We start from the raw sequence: 20,968 nt of genomic DNA on the forward strand, positions 1-20,968 counted from the left end.
ACCACGGGATGGAGCCAGTCGTCCACAAAGTGATTGTAGCTGAAATCCCGAAGAACCATGAAGTGTCTCGTATTTAGTGGTGAATTAAACAAAAAAAGAGAACAAATGGTAGCCTACACCTCTAACGCCAATATAGATTGGTATGTAGCATATTGCTGAAACTATTGCATTTATTTACCACACTGTCAGTTTCCCCATCACTTCCTCCATGTGAAGCACGGGACCCTGCGTGCTCCGCTGGATTGGTCCATCACAACATCAAGTATCAGTCCGCTCTCCGTCTCAACTGCTAGCTAGCTGTCGCGGTACAGACGCTACTTACACCGCAGCTGAAGGAGCACAGGAAACCTCGTAATTTCTCTCTTGTAGCCTAAAAAACACTTTGAGGTAAGGTTTAATTGTTTCCATATGGTTGTTTTTTGTTATCTGTAGCCTTGTCTTCGGGCGTACTATGGGTGTTACTCAGTCGCACTAGCATCTTTGACTCGTGCATAACAACATCTGTATCTTGACAGATGAGGCAGCTGCTAACGTTAGCTGAGCTGTTTGGCTTTGTGGGACCTCAGACGACGCTAACACTTATTTCCTCCTGTGAATCTGTGACTGCGTCGATAGAAAATAAAAAGGCGCTTACTTGTGTTAATGTTTACTTGCAATGTGACAATTCTCAGTTGTGAGTATAAGATGGCCATTATTGCATTAGGAAAGCTAAACCTCTGTATTTCTGAAACTGCAGAGTTAACCCAATAAAACGAGATAATGAACTTGGTCTAATGGTTTGATTGCGTCAACGTTTAGTTAATACGGGATGCTCAAAGTAAGTTAAATAAATCAGGCGTAAAAAACGGACTTGCAAAATTCCTGATTAAATTGAATGCCCCATTATAAGGGTACAGTGGCTTAGTTAATTATATGATGACAGACTTGACACCATACTTGAAATTAACCGTCTAATATTTCTGCTGGTGATCAAACAGACTGTAAATCTTTGTTTATTTTGGGAGAATTAAACTATATTTTCCCAAATGTCCTTTGTGGACAAATGTGTCTGCATTTTCTTACTCTATGGATGTTAATTATTCTGTAAAAAGCTATTGGAAAACAAGTGTTACAGTTGAGATATTTGAGGGGCAAAAGATCGAATAGAGGTTAAAGGATATGTCGATTACCGGTAATCGATTCGTCAATCGACAAAAACTACTTGATAATTAATCAATTGTGAAGTTAAGCAAAAATGCCCCAGATTTAGAAATTTCCTGCTACTGCAATGTGAAGATTGCTCAATGTCTCTGTTTATTATATATACACATATATATTTTGGTTTTAGAGTGTTATTCAGACTAAATAATCAATTTAAAGACGACACTTTGGGTTCTTGGGTATTGTGCTGCTAATTCTTCACCATTTTCTAGGTGTAATAAGTAATTGTGGTGCATTTTTTAAATATGTTGACTTCCAATTAGCTATTTCAGATTCTAAATAATATTCAGCAGTGATTGTGTGATAACACTACAGTTCAGTTGACCGGGGACGCTCATCCCTCCATTTACAGGAGCTTATCTCTTGCACGGCTCTGCGGATCACTGACGGGGTTGCCCTGTTGATCTTTTAATGAAGCTGGGGATCCTCCTCTGCTCCAGATGGCCCTGTGTTGTACTTGTGGGGCTGTGTCTGTGTTGTTATTAACGCTGTACATGGCTTGGACCCCCACAAGCTCTGATAAGTCCTCTCTCCCCCTCCCCTCCTGCCCAGATAGTGAAGGTCAGGTCATGTGACCTTTGTTATGATAAGAGGCGCAGTACGGCATCTGGAGCAAGGCTGCATCTGTTGGTGTTTCACGAGGTTCAAATCTAACGGCTTGTTCTTCGTCTAGCTGCTGTGATCACCAGGGATCAAGGAAGTTTAGGGCTTTAACCAGCAGTTCAGTTATCTATGATATGGAGCGTCTAGGAACTATAGAGACATCAGGGGCTACACTGGGGGTTTCAGCCCACCAAGGGTGGAGGCTTATGTGTCAAAGTATTTCGGTAGCTTTCACAGCTCCAAGGTGAAGGATTGTAATGAGTGCTAGGCTAACCGCAGTTTGTCGTTTTAGAAACTCACTTCCTAAATACTGGCTGTTGACATCGAAACATCATCAGAAACTCCGCTGGCATTCAGCTGCCTTTTGTTGAATTCTCATGCTATTGAATATCCTGCTGGACAGACGATGACTGCAGACATTCAACCACCAAAGACACAATTAAACACTGTCTATTTGATATTTAGGGATAATTTATAATCCAAACCTCGTTGGGTGGATAATGGCAGTGATACTGTGTGGGGACCTGTAAGTGATAGCATGAGTAAAGACTTTGTCCCATCATGTAGAAACTGCACAAAAACCAACTAATGTGAATGGAAATAAGCCTTTATGTGAGCCTTACCATTTATCAGATATCAAAGTAGGTCAAGCTTGGTAAATTGACTCTGACCACTGTAGCTGGTGCATTGCGAGTTTCATCCAGGGTCCTGGGTCTATATTTTTCTGAAGTACATTGAGGCCGAGTCCACTTAGCAGGGCACATTATGTTGCTTTGGTGGCAGTGACACAGTGTTAAAAGTCAAAGTGGATTTTAAGAGCTTCTCTTTTTTATATAGATGAAACTAAGATCATTTTAAATGAACAGTAAAGGCCACAGGAGTGTCTGCTTCAAGAGAAGTAAGGAACCCATAAAAGGTAATTCAGGGCAAATATGCTAGATAGACTTTGAGGAGGAGAATATTAGGTCTCTCTTCCAGAGGTAAGTGACACTCCTAACACACAACCTTTGTATTTGTATTGTAGGAAAGTTGGCAGGCAAATATTGTACCTTTTTGTAAAAAATGACATTCAGGATTGAACTGAACATCCCACGATAATGACGATGGAGTACTTTTTGTAATGGCAACTTTTACAGTTTTGCAGTCCAGGAAGACCAGGAAGTAAGTTCCTGTCCATGAAACAGTCATGCTCAATATGAGTCTCTGTGTAAATGTGCTGCAATTCTTTCTTCCTTTTATGTGAGTTTACATCGCTATATATAGGCTGGCAATGGAGGTAGAGAGGCCACATGGAGGTGGGTGTCTCTTCCCACACATGGTCCTCCTTCTGAACTTGGCTGTCTTGTTTTTCTCATGGCGCTCCTTTGTTTTCCTGTGTCTGTGAGATTTACTCAGCAGCACTGACAAATCCTGTAAAAGCCATGATTGAAAGCAAGAGATCCTCTCTGTCTTTCTCTCTCCATTCCACTCACAGGTAATAAGCTGAGTGGATTTGGAGAGATGGAAATGGCCCTCTTGAACTTATGCAATAAAAAAAAAGGCTTTGGATAGATGCTGTACATGCATATAATAATTAACCGTGTTGTATAACCAACATCAAAAGCAGACTGAACCGTTGCTTTTATAGATGTGTCAAATCTGTCCACTTAGAGCTGAAGTTCGGGATACTAGACGTGTTTGCATGCATTAATTAGCACCTAACAGAATGTGAGGAAAAAGTCCACACTGCAGAGCTTTCATACGGTAAGAGCTGCATCTCCTTATGTTCCACAGCTACTGAACAGCATCTCCAATTGTTTTTCCCCACACCCTTTCATTACACCCACAACTTGGTTCATGCTGGCCTGTCAAACAATGTACCCCCGCTGTGTGCAAAGGTAATAGAGTGTTAGTTGTGCGTATACATGTTGTCATACTTGGATTTATACCACCAGCCCTAAATTATTCTTGAATAAAGAGATACACTTTCCCTCTTTTGTTTACCTGGACTCCCACTTCACAGTTGCTTTAAGACCAGGTTGTTGGTTATCGATATTTGTTCTTCCTACTTGCTACTTGCAAAGTGCATTCTGTTTGTTGAGGCCTCCCTCACTAGTTGTTGTTATGTGTTGAACACATATTAGTACTAAAGCAGGATGTTGGTGATGGTTAAATATTGTCTATAGCCTATAACCCTAGTCCTGCAGCATGAGCACATTATGACAAAATCCCAATCTAGATGAGTAACCTTATCTCCAGGTGAGTGTACACTATGTTCTGTCAGTAGAACAGGTGTGTATCTTGTTTCCATGTGTAGTATTGACCAATGACGTTGGAGCGGGCCTGCTTAAGCATTGTGGGGATCGTACTCAAAGCCAATAAAGCATGAGTCCTGTTCTTTATCGCCGGCATGACTGTACGTGAGATGGCTTGAAAGAGCTGGGAGGGAATAGGGTCTAGAGGACAAGTGTTGGGCTTGAGAGCAGAAGTTCCGAGATATCTTCCTCAGGGAGAGGGGAAATGCTTCATCCAAGAGAGAGGTGGCTGATAAAGGATACACAATGTTATTATGTATTACTGTCATTACTAGAGTTTTTACGGGTAGCCATTTAAGAAGGACACTGGCCAAATAAAGCAGCATGTACTCTTTCTGTCCCTTTTTCAGTTTGCTTTGTCCCAGCACTTTGCACCCCTAAAGGGCTCCACCTGTTAATGGTGCTGTAGATGTCTGAAAGGCCAGACATTGTTTCTTTGTATGTGTTTTATTATTCTGTAATTTGCTCTTGTGTCTTAGGCACCAATTCCTCCAGAGGCTCCCATCTGATGGAGCAGTGGTTGTCAGTCTTTGTGAAGAAGAGGCACCATGTTTCCTTGTCACGTAAGCTCCTGGCCCTCTGCTGAGCCGCCTGCCTCCTGCGGTCATGCGCCCCCAACACAGGCCTCGAAACCCCTGCCAGATCTGCTGTGCAGCTGTCCTGCTCAACCTATGAACACGCACTCTGAGACGCCCTCCCCAGACCCCATGGAGTCCCTCATCGTGGTCACGGAGTATGAACCCAGCAGACCGTCCGGAGAGGCTGGGGAGGAGGAGGTAAGATGAAACACACCCAGGTAACACTATATGTACCAGAGATGGAGATGACATTTGGGTTTCTACTAAATGCAATGATTGCTTGACGCATGTTGATATGACCATAGATCTTTTTTTTAGAACCCATTTCAGATTTATAAAAACAGCTCTTTGTAGTTATTATTTTAACGTAGGAAGTTAGTGTTCTCACTTTGACATGATATCGCATGCTTTCATTGGTGTTTTGTAGATCCATAAAATAAATCTAAATGTAGGCGTCATGAGCACCTCTGACAAAGTCTAAGTTTATTAATTTCACAAAGACATCTTTGCCCATCTGTTATATTTTATATATACATATATATGTTATATTATACATGTATTACTGTTTTTGTATCAAGCTTGTTACAAAAAAGAAGGAAGGCAATTATTTTGATAATTTATACTAATACTGCCTTGAAATGTAAAGTGTTAGCTGTAAAAAAAGGGACAAACTGCATTTGTGCAACTGCGTCTCATATAAAGTTGATACAAACAGACAAATCCTACATATTTCCCATCATATAATATCATACATAGACACCATTACATATGTTACAATAAGGAAAATAATATGATTTAAATGTATCACCTCTCAGGTAGAAGAAATGGACAGCTCTGAGATGCACGAGCCAGCTTCCTCTGTGGCGGCATCTTTCCAGACTCCTTCCTGCGACCTGCTGTCCCACACAGTTGGCCGGTCGGAGGCTCTGCTACCCGAACCCCAAGAGCAAAGGGGAAGATTAAACCTGTCGGACCGTAAACTATCTCTGCAGGAGCGCTCGCAAACTGCAACATCACCGTGCAGCTCACCGGGACTCAACGGGCGTCATATTTACCCGTCATTACCCTACTCTCCCATCACGTCACCCCACTCCTCTCCACGCATGCCCCGCCGGCCCACTGTGGAGTCCCACAGTGTTTCCATCACAGACCTCCAGGTATGGTCAAGTCAGCCTGGAACAACAAACAATACTGCTCACACAAAATAATGCTATGTTTGCTGTACCAGTGGTTAACCTTAATATTTAGATCAATAAATCCCCAAAAATGTGTCAACGTGAAGCTTCAGCCAGCCAGTGTAATAATAATTACGATTATATAATTGATGGTCTCTGCACCATCTGACCTGTGTATTCCCTTAAGGACTGCATTGCATAAAGCTCTGCACAGTCATTCAGACTAACTAATGTTCACACAGAGCCAGACTCGTGCTCCTATTGAACATCTGTGAGTTATCAAAATATGAGCATCATACTTGTGTGAAAGTAAGCAGACCTGCATGTGCATTTGTCTTAAAAGCAGCAGCACACTGGTAAAGACTGAGCTTTGTGGATGCAAAGGTAAGGTTTACGGTCCCGGTAGATGTACAGTAGGTAATAGCTGTGATCCAGAAGGATGCAGAAACCTGTCAATTGTAAGTATAATCCTTGTTAGGGGCTGCAGAGGTTATCCTAGATTATATACATGTTGTAGGTGTGAAAGAAATACCCATAAAGGTAAATTAGGTGAAATAGTTTGAAATGATGCTCTTGTGGTGAATGCTTCCTGGTCAGGTGACATTACTACAAGTACAGTGTCATATAATACTGTTGGTCATTGTAATTCCTCTGAATTATATATCCACATCACCTTACTATCTTTCTTGGCACTCAGATCTTTTAATAATCTAGTTAAGCGACCAACAATCAAATAAATGACATTTAGAAATGTATATTTAATGAAGAGCTGGTTAGTCATCCCCAGGTGTTAGCATGAATCATTCTCTGTAGGCTGGCTTCAAGTTTGTTCTCAGCACTGAATGTGTTTAATCACTCATTGTTTTATCATTAATTGTGGTAAATCACGAGACCCCTAAAACACGCTGACAAGCACAGAAAATGTGTCTCCAGTTGGAAGACAGGAACCCTTGGAGAAACTGATGTGGAAAACGCTGCACCAATAGTCTTTGTTGAACATGGTAAAAGAGAAAGATTAGTTGAAGGAATATTTAATGGACATAATTTTGTATGCTGTATTTTGTAAGAATGCTCATGATGTATGTAAGTGCTGAAATAGCTGATGTGATTTCATTTAAAAAGAAACCGTTTTTCTCTTCCTCTCTCTTCAAGGACTGTGTTCAACTCAACCAGTACAAGCTGAAAGATGAGATTGGAAAGGTACCATCAGAGACAATTCACTGATTGCTCCCTTTCACTGACTCCCATTTTCTTTCTCCCTTCCGCCTACTGCATGTCTGTCAAGTAGCGCACATCATCAAGGACATGCAGTAACAGTCTCTGCTATCCGCTCTCTTCCGGCTGTCCTCATTTCCTAAACTCTGTGTAAACTCCCAGGCCATGGGAGAGCTGGAAGATGGGTGAGAGGCTGGTATAAATAGCGCTCTCTAAGGGTTGTGCAAGGCTTAGTTAAGTGTGTGTGTGTGTGTGTGTGTGTGTGTGTGTGTGTGTGTGTGTGTGTGTGTGTGTGTGTGTGTGTGTGTGTGTGTGTGTGTGTGTGTGTGTGTGTGTGTGTGTGTGTGTGTGTGTGTGTGTGTGCGCACGGGTTAGATTGTGGGTTTCATAAGACAGGGAATTTCTGCGTGAAGGCAGACATGTTAATATGTGTGGTTTTGTGTTTGGCTGAGACAAATAGAGCCTTTCACGACTGTTGTTATCAGATCATCTCTGGGACTGTAGGATGAGCTCTATGCTGCCTCCCCAATCTGCTCCCAACCCCCCCCTTCCAACCCTCTCTCTTTCTTGTTTGTTTTTTTGGGCATAGATTTGTGCACACAGGCTACTAATTGGGCCTACTTCTTATCCTGATTTTCCTGTGTGTGTGGGCAGGGGAGCCTGACAGCGTAAACCAGATCCAGTTTCCTTAATTAGCCTTTAATCAAAAAAGAAAGAGAGAGGGAGAGATGATTTGAATTTCTCTGTTCTCACTTTTGAAGCAGCTGGTACTCTTACACTGTACACTGTCGACCCACACACTCCCTTGTGTGTATATATATTTGTGTATTTGTTTCCCGTGTGTATCTCTATTTATTTAGATTGCTTTGCACTTAGTGTGATATGTTTTCCACATGAGTGACAGCTGCTCAGTCTCACTTATTTGGCTTCTGTTCCATTTGACTTATTCCTAACCCAGGGCTCCTATGGTGTTGTCAAGCTGGCCTACAATGAGGATGACAACACATACTATGTGAGTTCTTCACACACACACACACACACACACACACACACACACACACACACACACACACACACACACACACACAGATGTGATTTCTTCCCCATCTATTTCTCTCACTTCTCCCTCATTCCTTATCACTTGTCACACAGACACTGAGATAAAGCTGGTGTGATTTCCTTTGAATCCTCCACATGTGAAAATGTCTCCCGTTAATTGTGCCTCGTGAGTACTGTAATAACACGTCAGCTTGAGATTTTCTGTTTGCTGTTCACAAATATTGCTGCAATTCTCATTAAGCTGCGTGATGTTGACAGGCAATGACATGGGGATTATTTTAATATTCCTCCCAAGTGACAAAGCCCACATGTCACATTCAGTTAGTGATTATATCATTGCCATAATAACTGAGGGCATTGAGACTATATAAAAAAAAGTCTTATATTCCCAGAACAGGGAAAATATCTACCGAACAATCAAATCAAATGTATTTATATAGCCCAATATCACAAATTATACATTTGTCTCAGTGTGCTTTACAGACTGTACAGGATACGACATCCCTCTGTCCTTAGACCCTCGCATCGCACAAGGAAAAACTTCCTAAAAGAAATCCCATAATTAAAGGGGGAAAATGGAAGAAACCTCATGGAGAGCAACTGAGGAGGGATCCCTCTCCCAGGACGGACAGACGTGCAATATATGTCGTGTGTACAGGATAAACAACATCGTACAAATACAACATTTAACAGAAATGATGTTGTGTTGAAAAAAGAGAAAGTATGGATGAATCCAGGAAAATGTCAAAAAGGCTTCCCGGTGTCCAGCAGGACCAGGTCAGCAGGCGCAGCCACGATTCCTGATCCTGACGTAAACTTTATCAGTGGCAACCTGCCACATGAGAGACAGACACTCCGGGGATGATACCCCGGATGATGAGTTAGTAACATACATTTACATAAATGCATACAGATAGAGAGGGAGAAGCAGAGAGGGAGGGGAGGAGAGAGGAAGAGAAGGAAGAGAGCAGGGAGGTGTCCCCCGGCAGTCTAAGCCTATAGCAGCATAACTAGGGGCTGATCCAGGGCAAACCTGAGCCAGCCCTAACTATAAGCTTTATCAAAAAGGAAAGTCGTTAGCCTACTCTTAAATGTGGAGAGTGTGTCTGCCTCCCGAACACAAACTGGAAGCTGGTTCCACTGGAGAGGAGCTTGATAGCTGAAGGCTCTGGCTCCCATTGTACTCTTAGAGACTCTAGGAACCACAAGTAACCCTGCAGTGTGGGAGCGTAATGCTCTAGTTGGTTTATAAGGTACTATGAGATCTTTAAGATATGCTGGAGCTTGACCATTAATTGATTTGTAAGTCAGGAGAAGGATTTTGAATTCTATTCTGTATTTTACCGGGAGCCAGTGCAGTGCAGCTAATACAGGAGTAATATGATCCCGTTTCCTTATTCTTGTCAAGACACGTAGCAATGCAGCTGTCACACTCTTTGTTCTACACTGCCTCATAGACCCGTGGAGAGACGCACTTAAAACAGACCAATGAAATAAATGCTAAAGTTTCATCATCTGTCACGAATAAATTGTTGAATTAGATGTTTGAAAGCATCTTTTTTTTTTGTCTATTCCCGTTTTTCCACTTCTCCCGTTTAATAGTTTTTTAAAATGAAAAACTGTGAGAAATGCTGTTTTATTTAGCAACGACCGGCACTTTGATTACAAGTGTCACAGTCCTGTCACAGACATGGCAGACATACTAGTTTCTTTAGCCCAGAAATGTATTTGCCCTGCATGTGTTGTTTATGTCCTTACCTGTATATTATTTACTGTAATCTGTCAATCAGAAAACAGGGGAAATGTTACCCGTGTTTTTAATCTGTAATTTAAAAATGAAACAAGACCATCAGTTTTCTTTATCTAATCACAAATCACACATTTTTCTCAAAGTACCTACATATTGCCCCGAGTGTATTTTATGAGTTACAGCTAAACGTTATTATTAGTGGATTGAGTTGACATTTGTTAAACATATGTATTGATGAGGACGTGCATGTTTGCATTTCAATCATTTTGCACCAGGGTTATTCTCAGTCCACCTTTTATATTCTGTTGTTCTGATGATCCTGGCCAGTGTTAGCTGTCACAACAAGTACACAAAGGATGTTCACGGTGAGGAGAGAAATGTATAAGCGCTGCTGGGATATTTCATTTGTAAGTGTGTGAGTGGGTGCACTGTCAGATACTCCGCTGTGTCTTACTCTTCTTTTCTGTCTACCTTTCTGTTCATATTTTCTCTGGATCTCTTGCTCACTTGGCTCTCCCACCCCCTATGCCTCTTTCTCTTATCCTCCTCTCTGTCCAAATCCATATCCCGTTCTCTCCTGTAGGCAATGAAGGTGTTGTCCAAGAAGAGGCTGATGAGGCAGGCAGGTTTCCCACGTAAGTCTGGAGCCAGGGGCAGATGGTTTACACAGCAGAGAGCACAGTCTCTTCTAATGCTTCAGTGCTACATGAACATTGTGTACCAATACTGGAAGCCTCTCTTTCATCCTGTCGTGTCCTTCTATTATCTGTGACCCCTCTTGTCCCTCTCTCCTCCGTCAGGGAGACCTCCCCCTCGTGGAGCCAAAGCAGCCCCTGAGGGCCCCCCTCAGCTCAAAGGACCCCTGGAGCGGGTCTATCAAGAGATTGCCATCCTGAAAAAGCTAGACCATTCTAATGTGGTGAAACTAGTAGAGGTAGGTGCTGTTCCTCCCAGCCCTTTAAAGAACCTCAAATACAACAAAACTATGTGTGTGTGTGTGTGTGTGTGTGTGTGTGTGTGTGTGTGTGTGTGTGTGTGTGTGTGTGTGTGTGTGTTTTGACACTCATTTCCATGTCTCTTTGATTTGTTGCCAGGTTTTGGATGACCCCAGTGAGGACCATCTGTACATGGGTATGTTGCGGCCAGACAGTCAGCCTTCAGTACAACACACATACGCACACACATTACACAAGCATACAAGAATGGTATTTGAAACAACTTAAAGATCTTTTTTTAGTTTGTTTGTGTCTTTGTAACTGAAAAGCTTTCATCACTAACATCATCTGTGTTTCTGTCACAGTGTTTGAGCTGGTCAAGCAAGGGTAAGCTAAGCCTCTGTTATGGTAATGATTGTGTCACTGGAATGAGCTAAATCTCATTAGTTATGATTGCTAATTGTGTGTGTGTGTTTATGTATCCAGGGCTGTGATGGAAGTGCCTATGGACAAACCTTTCAGTGAGGACCAGTCACGCTTTTACTTCCAAGATCTGTTGCGGGGAATCGAGTATTGTGAGTCTTTCCAAACCTCCCTTTCCACTCAGTCTGTGACTGCATGGCAGAGCATTAAGAATGGGGGGTGATAAGTGTTGTGAATCTGTCCCTCTCAGATGAGTTGTTATGCATCAATATACGCTTTGATTTAAAGCGGATTCGATACTGATCCAGTGGCAGTTTAATATAGATTCTTCGCAGTTTCAGATTCATTTTGAAATGGAAAATGGATTGTGTTACGCCCGACTCCTTCTTGGAGTAACAATAATCAGACAGAGAGGCATTTTTAACAAAGACAAATAATTACCTCCTCGAAATGAAACAATTTGTATTGTAAAATTAGCCTTATACACAATAATATCCAATAATTAGCTGTACTCGTGGCATAAAGATGAAGCTCTTTTGTATCTAGATCCGCACTAATTCTACCATTCTTCCATGCCAATTACACATGTCCTTCGTCTGTGCTGTGCAAGCCACACACAAGGCTCATTTCACATCAGCTCTTAATGTTTCAGCACAGGAGAAAAAGCTTTTGCACGACGTGTCGTCTAGGAGACCAGTACTGAGGGGAGGGGAGGTGGGGCTCCACAACCTTAATTCGTTCTTATTATAATGAACAATAACTGAACAAGGCTTGGTAGTTAGGTTAGCAAATACATTTTGATAGCTGAAATTGCTGATATGTTAATCCAACTTCCTGTCTAAGTGCACTGCCAGAGTGTCAGAGATTCCTCCATGCCATTTTCATTTGTTTACAATTAAAAATGTAAATACTGAGAAGGACAAAATGCTATTCTAAGAACCTCCAAATGGGATCTTGTTGCAGGTAATATTTTTCATTAATGTTTCTATTCCAACAGTACATTACCAGAGGATCATCCACAGAGACGTCAAACCGTCTAACCTGTTGGTGGGAGAAGATGGACACATCAAGATAGCAGACTTTGGAGTCAGTAACCAGTTTGAGGGGGCTGATGCTCTCCTGACCAGCACAGTGGGAACACCTGCTTTCCTCGCACCTGAAGCGCTCTCTGAGACCAGAAAGAACTTCTCTGGAAAGGTGCAGGAACATTTGGCCCTCCAGTGCCCTCTGGGGATGACTTGCAGTAATGCAGGAACCTTTGTTTGTTTAGCTGTCCTAGTTTCCAAATCTTTTTTGCTCGTGCAGTAATGTATTTCAACCATCATACACCGAGGGAACAATTTCTTAACATAAAATGTTTATCATGATTTTTTTTTTATTATGTAGGCTTTGGATGTTTGGGCCATGGGAGTGACGCTTTACTGCTTCGTCTTTGGAGTGGTGAGTGTGTGTGTGTGTGTGCTTCGGTACAAAGATTATTTTTTGTTGTTGGTTATTTTGGAGTTCCTCCTCCTGACAATCCGCTCGCCTTTCTTTCATTCACAGTGTCCATTTATGGACGAGCGCATCGTTAGTCTTCATCAGAAAATCAAGACGCAACCTGTGGAGTTACCTGAACGGTCAGTTCTGCTCCTCTTCAATCATCCTAAAGCGAAAGACCCGATGGCTATTGTTAACAACGACTCTTAAAGTCAGTGAACAGCTTTCAGATTCATTCTTTTGAATTATCAGGATATAAAAATGTTTTGTTTTTTTTACAAAAGGCTTCATAGTTCAACAAATAATATTAAAATGTCTAAATCTATAATAGTTGATGCCAAATTACATTCTAATCTAACAAATGTATAACTCTTAGAATCTGCTAAATTCTGTTGATACATGTCTAACATCGTTTTTAAAACTTTTCTCTTGTGTTGTTTAACTAAAACTATAGAAATATCAAATGACTCCAGCGGACATACTTCTTGTAACTGGTCTTTGAAAAACTAAATTGAGAACATCTGGTTTATTTGATTAAATGGCTGTTTTGTGATTCACTCCGTCTCGACAGCGCTGACATCTCAGATGATCTCAAAGATTTGTTGCTGAAAATGCTGGACAAGAATCCAGAGACCAGAATATCAATCCCACAGATTAAGGTACTCCTTCATGTAAACGGCTGGTTTCCATTATTTAGCATTTAAGCACATTTTACATTCCATTGAGAGTAAACTACCTTTCCCAGAGCTTCACAAAGAGAAGAAGTGTCCGTGTCAATGGGTTTAAATAAAGAGAGACTTACAGGAAGTCATTCTTTGATCTTCACACTAGGATGTGATGATGATGACATGTTCTGTGGTGTCTTACAAACCTTTTGTGGTTCGTGTGTGTGAGGAAACATGTCTCTTGATGTGAGGAAACATGTCTCTTGATGTATAAATGAAGTGTTTGGCAGCTTCAGATCAGATCATGTTCTTTTTCTCTTCATTGAATCCTAAAAACGACATTTATGAAAGTCTGTGAATAATGTTTTTGTCTTGTTAAAGAATGTATCCTGCATAGCTTCACTTGATCTACTTTAAACGGACTTTGCACTTTCATCACTTTCTATAAAATGCGTCTGGATTGCGCCTCTGTCCAGAAATATTGTGTCTTTGGAATCACAATGAAATGCAGAAAGAACTTTGTTCTCCTTATGCTTGCGTCCAGGTGCACCCGTGGGTGACGAGGCACGGTGCCGAGCCTCTTCCTCCGGAGGATGACAACTGTTGTATGCTGATTGAGGTGACCGAGGAGGAGGTGGAGAATTCTGTCAAACACATCCCCAGCCTGGCTACAGTGGTGAGTTCAGTCATGCCCAAGTCTTCATTTGTTTTTTGCTTCTGGTGTCGTTAAGTCAAATGTCTCCAACGGGACACTTTGTCTTCAGCTTCCCTGAGGGAGGCATGACAACTGTCAGAGGTCACCTGTTGAAACATAACTGAGGAGGAATGCTTTGCAGGAGTAAATCGATATGCTATAGCAGGGGTCGGGAATCTTTTTGGCTGGGAGAGCCATAAAAGCTAAATATTTTTTTATGTATTTCCTTGAGAGCCATATATAAAAATATTTAAATTTGAATGCAACTTTATGCGTGCATTTTTTAAGAATAACACGTCTCCGAGAACTAATAGCAGTATCAGTGTTTCATTGAACATGTGCTCTTTTATTAAATAAACTAAACGCTTACGTTATTTATCTCATTTATGTGCACGTTTCAGTGTTTACTGCACGAGTGTCAAACTCAAGGCAATTATATCCGTCTCGCGAGAAAATATCATATGTCTGTCATAACTGGCCCGCCGGTTTTGGTAATTACATCAATGCATGGCACAACCACATTTGAGGAAGTATCTAAATGTGTGAATGGAATGAAAGTTTTTGGAAAGCAAAGGGAAACACACCACAGATCTCTGGGACGATGTGAGCTGGACTGTTTGTGCGACATAACGAAGCATCTCACTGTTAAACCTGCAGCTTCAGGGCCGTGTGATCACGGACATGTATGATGCAGTGAGAGCTTTCTAAGCCGAGCTTTCTGTGGGAGACTCTGATGCAGAAGGAAACTTTGGTCACTGCGTGTTTCCAAACACTGACAAACCATCTCCCCCGCTGTGTTCCCGACAGCATTCTGCTCATAAACTGAGAGCATTTGCCGACTTTGCAGCTCAGAAATTTAAATTGAACTGCTCAACAATCCTGTTTGCAGTTGACTTAAATATGTTCCATATCTTTTTGCACTTTATCCAATATGTGTATCCTGTTCAATAAATGTGGACCGTGTTTGGCCCTCCCTGTGATTGAGTTTGACACCCCCGGTCTATTGCTTGCTTTGTGCAGTTTCTCCTCTGCTCGGTTTCGCGAAGGGCGGGGCTCTGCCCCCTACGCACACGTGTGAACACACCTTCACCTACAGCCAGAGACAGAGCGGAGGAAAGGAGAGGGGAGAACTAAAAACAAATCCGCTGCTAAATGTTTTTACTTTAAAATGACACAATATAATTATTTATTACTCGTTAATCATGTTAAAATATGTTAAACGAGCCATATTGCATTATCGAAAGAGCCATATATGGCTTGCGAGCCATATATGGCTTGCGAGCCATAGGTTCCCGACCCCTGTGCTATAGGATACTTTCCAATTATTTTTTCAAAACAATTTCTTTACTATATTTGAGTCACATGGCACCACCCCCACCTACTTGATTGCCCTCTTTGCACTCTGTGCTGGCTTTGATGTATTTTCAGTAGTTAACCACACATGCTGTTAAAAACACGAATGTTTGGGTTGAATTTGAAGCCTGTCAGTGCAGCTGTTTATTGTGTGATTTGCTCTAACTGGCAGCTAAGTTGAAATGACAGACAAAACATTAATTATGAACACACCTGGCCATTTAAAATCTAAATGTAGAAATTCACCACATGTTTTTTAAAGCTGCCATTCCTTGTCACGGCACAATGATCTCTGCTGTGCACTATTTCTTTAAGTTAATAGTGCTAGGACTCATTTTATTTATGTTAAAGATGGCTATTTGTTCATGTCGAATGGACCCGAAGCTTTTCTTCTTATCATTTCTGCATTATTATTTGATATTAATTACGGTTCTCTATTCTCTTTCAGATCCTGGTGAGAACTATGCTCAGGAAGCGCTCCTTTGGAAACCCCTTTGATTGGGCCCGTAAAGAGGAGCGCAGCAGTTTGGGTGCTCCGGGGCAAACGCTCACGTAAGGATTGTTTACAGACACGCTGCAGATTGTAAACTCTGTCTCTAGCAAAGCTCTTGCAATAATATTAAGTGTAAGTACTCGTAGCAGTGTGCCGTCGATACCATATTCTCACTCAGAGCTGCTGGGTCCTCTTGTACTCGTATACAGTTACAGCCAGCTAATGTTTGTCAAGTGTCCTCTTATTACTTCTCTCCTCCCTCTCCTGCCCTGCAGGAAAGGCAGAGCAGGCAATGTGAGATACTGCTACATTCATTGTAACCAAAGAAGGTAAATAACGTTAGGACAACTCCTGCCTGCTGCAGTCCTGTAGATAGTACACTTTAAGACCCCTGGCATGATGTAAGCAGCTGTATTTCTCATAATGGCTTTACGGGTCAATACTCTTGTGCATCAAGGTCTAGTAATAAACCTGCATTAGGGTTGACTGTATATGAAATGTCTCAGGGTGCTTTTGGTGAAGCATGTGGTGCAGAAAGTCCCACTTGACTATATAACAAATTATACCAATTGAAGTTATTTAAATAGTAAATTTGACTAATTTGTATCAACCAGGCTATGACAAGTGACCAGAGGTTATTATATTCTGAGCACCTGATCTGTAAAATAATGCCCAATATTAGTGGGGGGGATACAACTTATTGTAATCCAGGTTTAGTTGACACTGTGTCAGAGAGGTGTTGTTACGACTTTGCATTAGCAGGTTAAGCTGCAGTTTGAGGTGTTGTGGTTATTGGCATTACATTATGAAGTGTTAAAGAGACAGTTTGGAGAAGCACACAGGAGTACGGGCATGGGACGGGCTGTGGACAGTGGCAGCAGCAACATGTTTCTTCATCTGAGGTCCTCAAAATCAATATCAGTGTAAGGTGCTATATTTAGATATTTTCACGGCTTTCTCTTGCTGTCAGACAGATCTTTCCCACCGGGAACAGAAGCCGCTGTATCCATCTATACTCTCTTCAAAGCCACACGACTTTGTTGATAAGAACAGTCATTTTACTTTGCAGAACACGGAAGTTGCTGGTCTGTCACTGCCTCCATCGCTGTGTTTGTGTTATTGTGTGACTTTGGTGAATCCAGACTAACCTTTTAAAACCCCAAAGTCACACAATAGTCACTCCAAAGAGAGCATAGATAGCGGCTTCAGTTCCACGTCGGAAAGAGCCGTCTGACAGCAAGATAAAGTGGTGAAAAGATTCTAAATATAGCCCACACCTAAATTGATATAGATTGTTTTTAGGTGGCTAAAATATGTTTTGCCTTGGCCCCCCTGTCCACAGCAGCACATTGCTTAACTTCCCTACTGTAGGGGATACACTGACTATGGATAAGTACCTCATACAGCCACACTTTCCCTTTAATGTGTAATGCAGCTAAATATGATCGTGCCACACTTATAAAACTTCCAAAAATAGCACAATACAGTTGAATCCATGCCTGTCTGAAACAGTCCGAACATAAGCAGCATGTTAAGCAGCTCATCCACATGATCCCACAGCCTCCATTTATTCCTTTGCATGAAGCACTCTCCACACTTATCCAAAGGACCTGTAAATGAATCGTTCTCCCCCCTCCCCCCCCCCCCCCCCCCCCTTTCCCATATTTCCCTTTTCTTTATTTTCTGTAGTTTCCCCTTGTGTATGATATGTAAACTTGCCCAACAGCATTTCCTTAGTGCTCGCTGCCTGGCGTTATGTAACAATTAAATGGTTGCTTTCAGCTCCTAAACTAACAGCATCTTACTCCTTTCTCTGTTCAGTGGTGCAGGGTTGTGCTGCGCTATAATGATGTCTCTGGTGTGTTACTTAGGAAACAGGAGAGCGGTGATGGCATGAGGACTTTGGACCTGCCCTTCGTGGGAGAGGATGAGGCTCTTTCCTGATGCAGAGGGTTCATCACGCACGCTGGTATCTCGCTGTTTTACACTGGCAGCCTACACCTGTGTACATTTCCTCGGAGGTGGACGCGTGGCGGACGCAGAAGAAGAAGAGAAATGAAGGATCCAAGAAGAATTTAAAAGCTTTTTTGTGTCCTCTTATAAAGGCTCGGTTTAAGGGGTTGTGAGACTTGAGACTCTCCCATGGGAACCTTCTCTTATTGCCCGTGCCACTCCCCTCCTCTTCATCCCGCATGCATTTATAGTCCGAGCATGCTTTGTCTCAGGCTTCAACTGTACAGTTTTGTGTTGTCTTGTAGTCACTTGTGTTTCTCCTTGTCCTTTGATTGACAATTCTTTCAGGTATTCAGGGCACGGGAACAGGCGGCGGTTACCTCTCTTTAGTAGAGCAGGTTTTCTTGACAATGATTGTCTGGTTCACTCTGCTTCAGAGGAGCAGTGCCCAGTTTTGTAACATGTTTTAAAGGGAAGAATCTGTACAGTTTTCCCCAAATGGAAAAAAAATGGGGAATGAAAAAATGTTTACTTCATTGAATGCATGTGTTTACGTTCCCAATGCAAACACTCTATAACCTATTTATAAAATATTTGCACGCTCATAGACACACTCGTTTGGCGCAATTGTTTTTAAAGGCTCATTATGAATTTACTACAATCAATAGAAAGCTTTAAAAACAGTTGATGTAGTGAAGTGTCAAACTTACGTCAACGTTGATTTGAGGTGTTTTCTGTATATTGTTTCCTTCATCCAGCTACAACGTATTGAGTAATGAAGGAACTGATCTACCAAATGCATACGAGAAAAACAGAATGTGTTTCTGTCAGCGAGGGTTCAAATGGTTTTGTTTTTAATCTGCACTTCAGTTCTCTCCAGGAGTTGTGAGTTCCACATGTTTCAACTGTGTCATTTATCAGTTTCACTTCTCAAAGTGGATGTTTGTATGTAGACTGAAAACAGAACATCATGACTGTTGAGCCTCACGTTGAAATTGTGAACGTTGTTGTTTTATTTGTTTTGTATCGTAAGAATTACCGGTGTTCTTTTTAAAGGCGCACATTTTCAAGACACCAAAAACTTCAATTATGTCTCATTTTGTAAAGTATATTACGGTAACTTGAAGAAAACAAACCTTTAAGCTATTTGTTCCTGGAGCTGGCTGCCCAAGTGGGTTTTGAGAAGTAAGCATAGTGGAGCTGCAGACTTTTTGTACAAATCTATGCACGACATATCTGTAGAGACGTTGAACTTTAAAACCGTTGTGATCTTTGATCGGAGGAGAAGGCCACTCTGCAAATATTTCAAATTAGTTATGAATGACTTTTTATTGTATTGATGAGTTTCACTTCAGATGATCCCAAAGCAGTACATTTGCATTTTTCCACCTTTTTTTTTTTCCTTTTATTGATCTTTAATTTGTCTCAGTGTTTTTGTAAGTGTAGAAAAAAGCATTTGCTCCAACGTAGAATATTGACACACTATTAATTATAACGTTTAATGCTTCCACACACTAGTTATTCAGCACTTATGTGTTGAAGGTATGAAAAAGGGACTCGTCTACTCGTCGGACTAGCACTATGCATATGATGTGTCTTTGTGACACATCTGGCAGATTGTCACATACAGTGGCTGGATGTGGTTGACTGATTCTAATGTATTTTGTGCTTACGCAATGTGTTTTCCAGAAAGATGCAACTAAGTCGTGCTCCTTACAGCATAGTGCTGCAAATCGAGACTTCTAAATGACAGCCAATGATCTCTTTTAATGCCCAGGATTTAGCCAGTGAATTAATTGCGGAAATGCCTCAATTTGTGTTATACTGTGAAATGTTACCTCATTTAAACACATGCAGGAGAAGTTTGACATTCTGACTAAGTTGCTATTGTTATCTAAGATAAAGTGTTTACCTTGAAGAAATCAAGACAGGTAATTCCCCTTCAATATTTTATACATACAATATTTAAACGTGTAGTTTGTTTCCACACCGTCTTTGCCCATTCTTGTCAGAAGGGCCAGACGAAGTGATTAACCTTTATTGTTCACATGGTTTTGCATCCTGTAGTGTAAATTGATTTGAGCTTTGGGGGCTCTTTTCCCCTAACGCATGCCAACATACTGAACAATACACCATTGTATTGTCATAGCATGAGAGGTCCTTGACAACAAAACAGACTATTAATTATTCTATACATACCGTATCGTGTTCATCTTTGAATAAACATATTATTGCCTTTCCGCAATGTTTGTGGTCTGAATGTTGTTGAGCTTTGTGTTAACAGTTCAAGAAGTTCCCCACTAGTGAGTGCTGTGTACCGTAATGTTTCCGAAGCTGTGGGATACTGTTGAGAGGCTGAATATCACATCATGTTCTTTTCCTGTATATGACGAAAGCACGTTTTCTACATCTGCCATTTTCTTCCAACTGCTTTAAGTGTAATGCATTTAAACATCTTCTGCATTCAAACTGTGCTATTTAGTTTGGACATTTCTTTTTTTTTTTTTTTACAAGATTTCCTAGTTTATATATATTTATTTTATGTTTTTAACCCATTATTTAGACAGACAGTGTTTTATGTGTTTAGTGCATTTTTTGAGGTTACTCATTTATTACATTTGTGTTAACACAATAGAAAATCTAAATGCATTTAAATCAGGAGCACCTGCCTTAGTGACTGAAGCTGTAGTTCCTCTGATTGCCACTAGATGCTGCGGTCATGATGTCATGACTAGATGATGCTCACTAAAAGAAGTTCAAATTGTGTGCAAGAAAAGAAAAATAGAGTGTGACCTTATCATTATGAATCAGACTTTAGATATGTGTCTCTCTCGCTTCCATTTTTATAATAATTTTTTTGGAAAATATTTCAATATGAAAAGTAAATAAATTTGTGTCCTAAAAAGCTTCAAATGAGAAGAAAGAATATGTTAACAAATCAATCGGTCATATACCAACAATGAAAATATGTTCTCACATATTCTCCTATCAACAAGGTGATGCATAAACCTCCTGTTGAAAGGTTCTCCTAAAGATTTTTCTTAATGTGTAAGATACTCAGTGATGATTTAAATGCTGCATTAAAGTTCATAATCATGA

At 41.1% G+C, this 20,968-nt stretch overlaps 1 protein-coding gene across 2 annotated transcripts; it reads left to right on the forward strand.

The window, feature by feature from the left end:
- The first annotated feature begins 249 nt into the window (after positions 1 to 249).
- Positions 250 to 20,968, forward strand: camkk2 (calcium/calmodulin-dependent protein kinase kinase 2). Of its 2 annotated transcripts, XM_029444530.1 has the most exons (18): positions 250 to 387; positions 4,577 to 4,873; positions 5,491 to 5,832; positions 7,003 to 7,050; positions 8,024 to 8,077; positions 10,458 to 10,509; positions 10,675 to 10,808; positions 10,969 to 11,005; positions 11,175 to 11,196; positions 11,296 to 11,384; positions 12,230 to 12,429; positions 12,619 to 12,672; positions 12,778 to 12,851; positions 13,283 to 13,370; positions 13,921 to 14,052; positions 15,872 to 15,975; positions 16,192 to 16,245; positions 17,788 to 20,968. In XM_029444530.1, the coding sequence occupies exons 2-18, from the start codon at positions 4,646 to 4,648 to the stop codon at positions 17,858 to 17,860; spliced, it is 1,785 nt and encodes a 594-aa protein (XP_029300390.1). In that variant the 5' UTR covers positions 250 to 387; positions 4,577 to 4,645; the 3' UTR covers positions 17,861 to 20,968. The 2 variants fall into 2 exon arrangements, with proteins under 2 accessions (XP_029300390.1, XP_029300391.1); XM_029444531.1 differs by lacking the exon at positions 16,192 to 16,245.

Source organism: Cottoperca gobio, chromosome 12 (assembly GCF_900634415.1).
Source record: "Cottoperca gobio chromosome 12, fCotGob3.1, whole genome shotgun sequence".
NCBI lineage: Eukaryota > Metazoa > Chordata > Actinopteri > Perciformes > Bovichtidae > Cottoperca > Cottoperca gobio.

Bases quoted from the DNA above. Each gene is read 5' to 3' on its own strand.
- camkk2 (XM_029444530.1), top strand. From the start codon at position 4,646: ATGTTTCCTTGTCACGTAAGCTCCTGGCCCTCTGCTGAGCCGCCTGCC. The intron at 11,006-11,174 runs GTATGTTGCGGC...TTTCTGTCACAG, and splicing joins TGAGGACCATCTGTACATGG to TGTTTGAGCTGGTCAAGCAA. The intron at 14,053-15,871 runs GTGAGTTCAGTC...ATTCTCTTTCAG, and splicing joins TCCCCAGCCTGGCTACAGTG to ATCCTGGTGAGAACTATGCT.